The sequence below is a fragment of the Phytophthora parasitica genome (genome assembly GCF_000247585.1).
Source record: "Phytophthora parasitica INRA-310 unplaced genomic scaffold supercont2.2, whole genome shotgun sequence".
In the NCBI taxonomy this organism is placed as follows: domain Eukaryota; phylum Oomycota; class Peronosporomycetes; order Peronosporales; family Peronosporaceae; genus Phytophthora; species Phytophthora nicotianae.
In genome coordinates this window covers 2748882-2751492 of record NW_008648988.1, presented here as the reverse complement: position 1 = coordinate 2751492, position 2611 = coordinate 2748882, and the positions used below count along the sequence as shown (strand labels likewise).

Here is a 2611-nt window from a genome sequence, read left to right as displayed (position 1 = left end):
GGTATCTACCGGTCCACCGTGGCAGGTCGAGGCGCCTTATTGACAACATTTCCTTATCCCTTGTTTTTCGTTTAACGTTTTTGTAGATTAATATTGTACATGTATATTTGTCAGCAGTCGTTGTTTAGCTTAGGTGTTTTTTTATGATTTTATTTCAATTTGTTAAGATTTCGCTTTATGTACAGCTTGACAGCAAAAGGCAAATCACTTTACTAATAAGGACTTCCGCATGATGCCTCGATTCAGGAACTTTATTGTTTCTACGAATGTCCCTTGTCGGCACACCGTCGTTATTTGTTTAAATTACTCGATTTTGGCGCTACATGTACAAACCCACATTTTCTAGTTTTTTATTTACAGAGCCGTGCTTCGACCGAAGAAGCGCTACTATTCAACAAAACGTCCATATACTTACGTTTCGAAGCAGTGGAATTCTTTTGTCGGCTCAGTCTCCATTAATTTGATTGCTGATATTGTAAGCGCGTCGAAATCGGTCATAGTTACATGGAGCGCCGAGGTTGTAGAAGTGCGACATAGCTAATTGAAATGGTCTCTTTGGTTAGCGTAAGATGCGCCGACCCACCATTATCTTTGCGTCGAGGTGAGGTTGAGTTGGGAATTTCAGGATTGGCCCAGGTAAACGCTGCAGAGCTGTTTAGGAACGGCTGACAGACCACTACTGCATCCGTGACCAAACTGTGCTGCAACAAATTAAAGCTTTGAAGTAATTCCAGCAAACTTTGATATTACTCTTAAATAAGATCACGTCGCCTTCGCACTGGCCTGATTTGTCGCCTTGTGAGTGCTGTCGGCTTCTCGAGCGCTGAAGATGCACGTGACTGGTGACTCTGCTAACTTAACTCCATGTCTGAGGAGAAATCAGAAGCTTCAAGGTGAAGAGAGGTGGATAGTAGCACCCGTTGCTGCGTAAATAATCTGCTTCATTCGACTTCGACTACTTCGGCGCAATCATCGCTGTTTCTACACGCTGAGGAGAGCACAAGTCACTCCCGAAGTGGACTAAATTATTGGCTTAGCAACTGGTATGACTGTCAAGATTGGTGAGATGCTGACTAATTACTTTGGGTCGGCGTGGAGTGAACTACTTATTAACGAGGTAACCTAACGTTAGTGTAGAGGATGAAACATGCCAATTAATTCCAAAGGTTCTAATTTCTTCTGGCTGGTAACCAAAATCCACTAAGATCCGCATCAAACTTTCGACTTTCAACTCGTTAACATAAACCTCTATTTCTGGGTTTTCATATCAACGGTAATATGTTTTTGTACCATTCAACTTATAAAATATTGGACTTTTAGTCCATATGTCAATTCGTTTTCCTTCAAACAAGGACAGGTTTGCTTGGTGTATAAAGCAATGCAATTCATTTACGGGCTCCGATCGCAACTGCTATTTGGATTTGCAAGATTTACAAGGTATAACGTGCACCAACACCGTGTTTCACATGGGGAAGCTCTGGATTTCTAACAATGCGAAAAAGCTCGAATGATCATAGTTTTACTCTCTCGTCGTGTTAATTACAAATAGCCACGACTATCATATCGAGATAACGTTTGAAATTCTAAAAAAAAACTTGAGCCTAAAATAAAATTCTATTATGCCCTTCAAGCATTTAAGAACCGCGTCGAATAATATTTTAAACAAGGAGAACGCGACTCTAAATATACTAGCATTCATCAACAGTTTTTTTTCCTGCGTTACCTGGGGAAACTGACGTCTGCGACGATACTGATATCGTCTTTATGCGGAGTTAGTGCAGCTCGTTCGTTGTATCTTGAACTGGAGGCGTCGACGTATACGTCGAGAAATTAGTTTATAAAGCGTCCAATTTACACCATCGCACCAAGTTGAGCGAGTCCAGGATTCATATCAGACAGGTGGTAACAGCCCGATTTTAACTTCATTCGCCAGTGCTTGCATGAGCCAACGGAGCGTTGCGAGTCCAGATTCCCTTGATGAATACTTCCTTGGCCTCTTGATGTAATCACGGTTTTCGCATTCTATAAGTGTAGCTTGAAATGATGTGTTACCTAGTGTCATTTCTCGAGTTACCGCCCTTGGAGCGTCAGAGTCCTTCTTGGGATGTTTGTCAAACTCAAAGGAGTAGTCTGATTGCTTTTTTCAATATGCCGACAGAAAACTCCATAATGATGGAATTGTCGCTAAGTGCATACGCGACCAAAACCAAGTCATACCCGAATACGACTAAAAAAAATGTTAATCGACTGGCGTCAACCTCCATCGGATCCTTCGAGCCATGAAACCGTTGAGCTTATGCACTTTTGCGGCCTTCTCAGGCGTCGAAAAGATCCTGAACACGTAGGTCAAGCAACATGGGGCTTGGGACATGACTCAGTACCGAAATTAAAGGTGAAGAGTTTTTGCTAGCCAAGACTCATCACAAAGGACTGTTGCTTGGGTCTGAGCTACATACAGTAATGTGCGTCACTAAGGGACCTATGATATGAATATAGTATTACGAGCTATATCTGCAAACAGGTAGGTAATGTAATACAAATTTGGATCATATTGCACCATAAACAAGCGCGTGACCCGCGGCATTCTTGAATAGAACCAACGTCGAGCTAC

The 2611-nt window shown here is 42.1% G+C and overlaps 1 protein-coding gene across 1 annotated transcript; it reads right to left on the bottom strand.

Annotated features, from left to right (window-relative positions):
- Positions 1 to 303: 303 nt before the first annotated feature.
- Positions 304 to 498, bottom strand: PPTG_20999 (hypothetical protein; the record flags this gene model as incomplete). Its single annotated transcript, XM_008894432.1, has 2 exons — positions 304 to 319; positions 416 to 498. 2 exons carry the CDS (start codon positions 496 to 498, stop codon positions 304 to 306), a joined length of 99 nt encoding a protein of 32 aa, XP_008892680.1.
- Between the last annotated feature and the right edge of the window lie 2113 nt (positions 499 to 2611).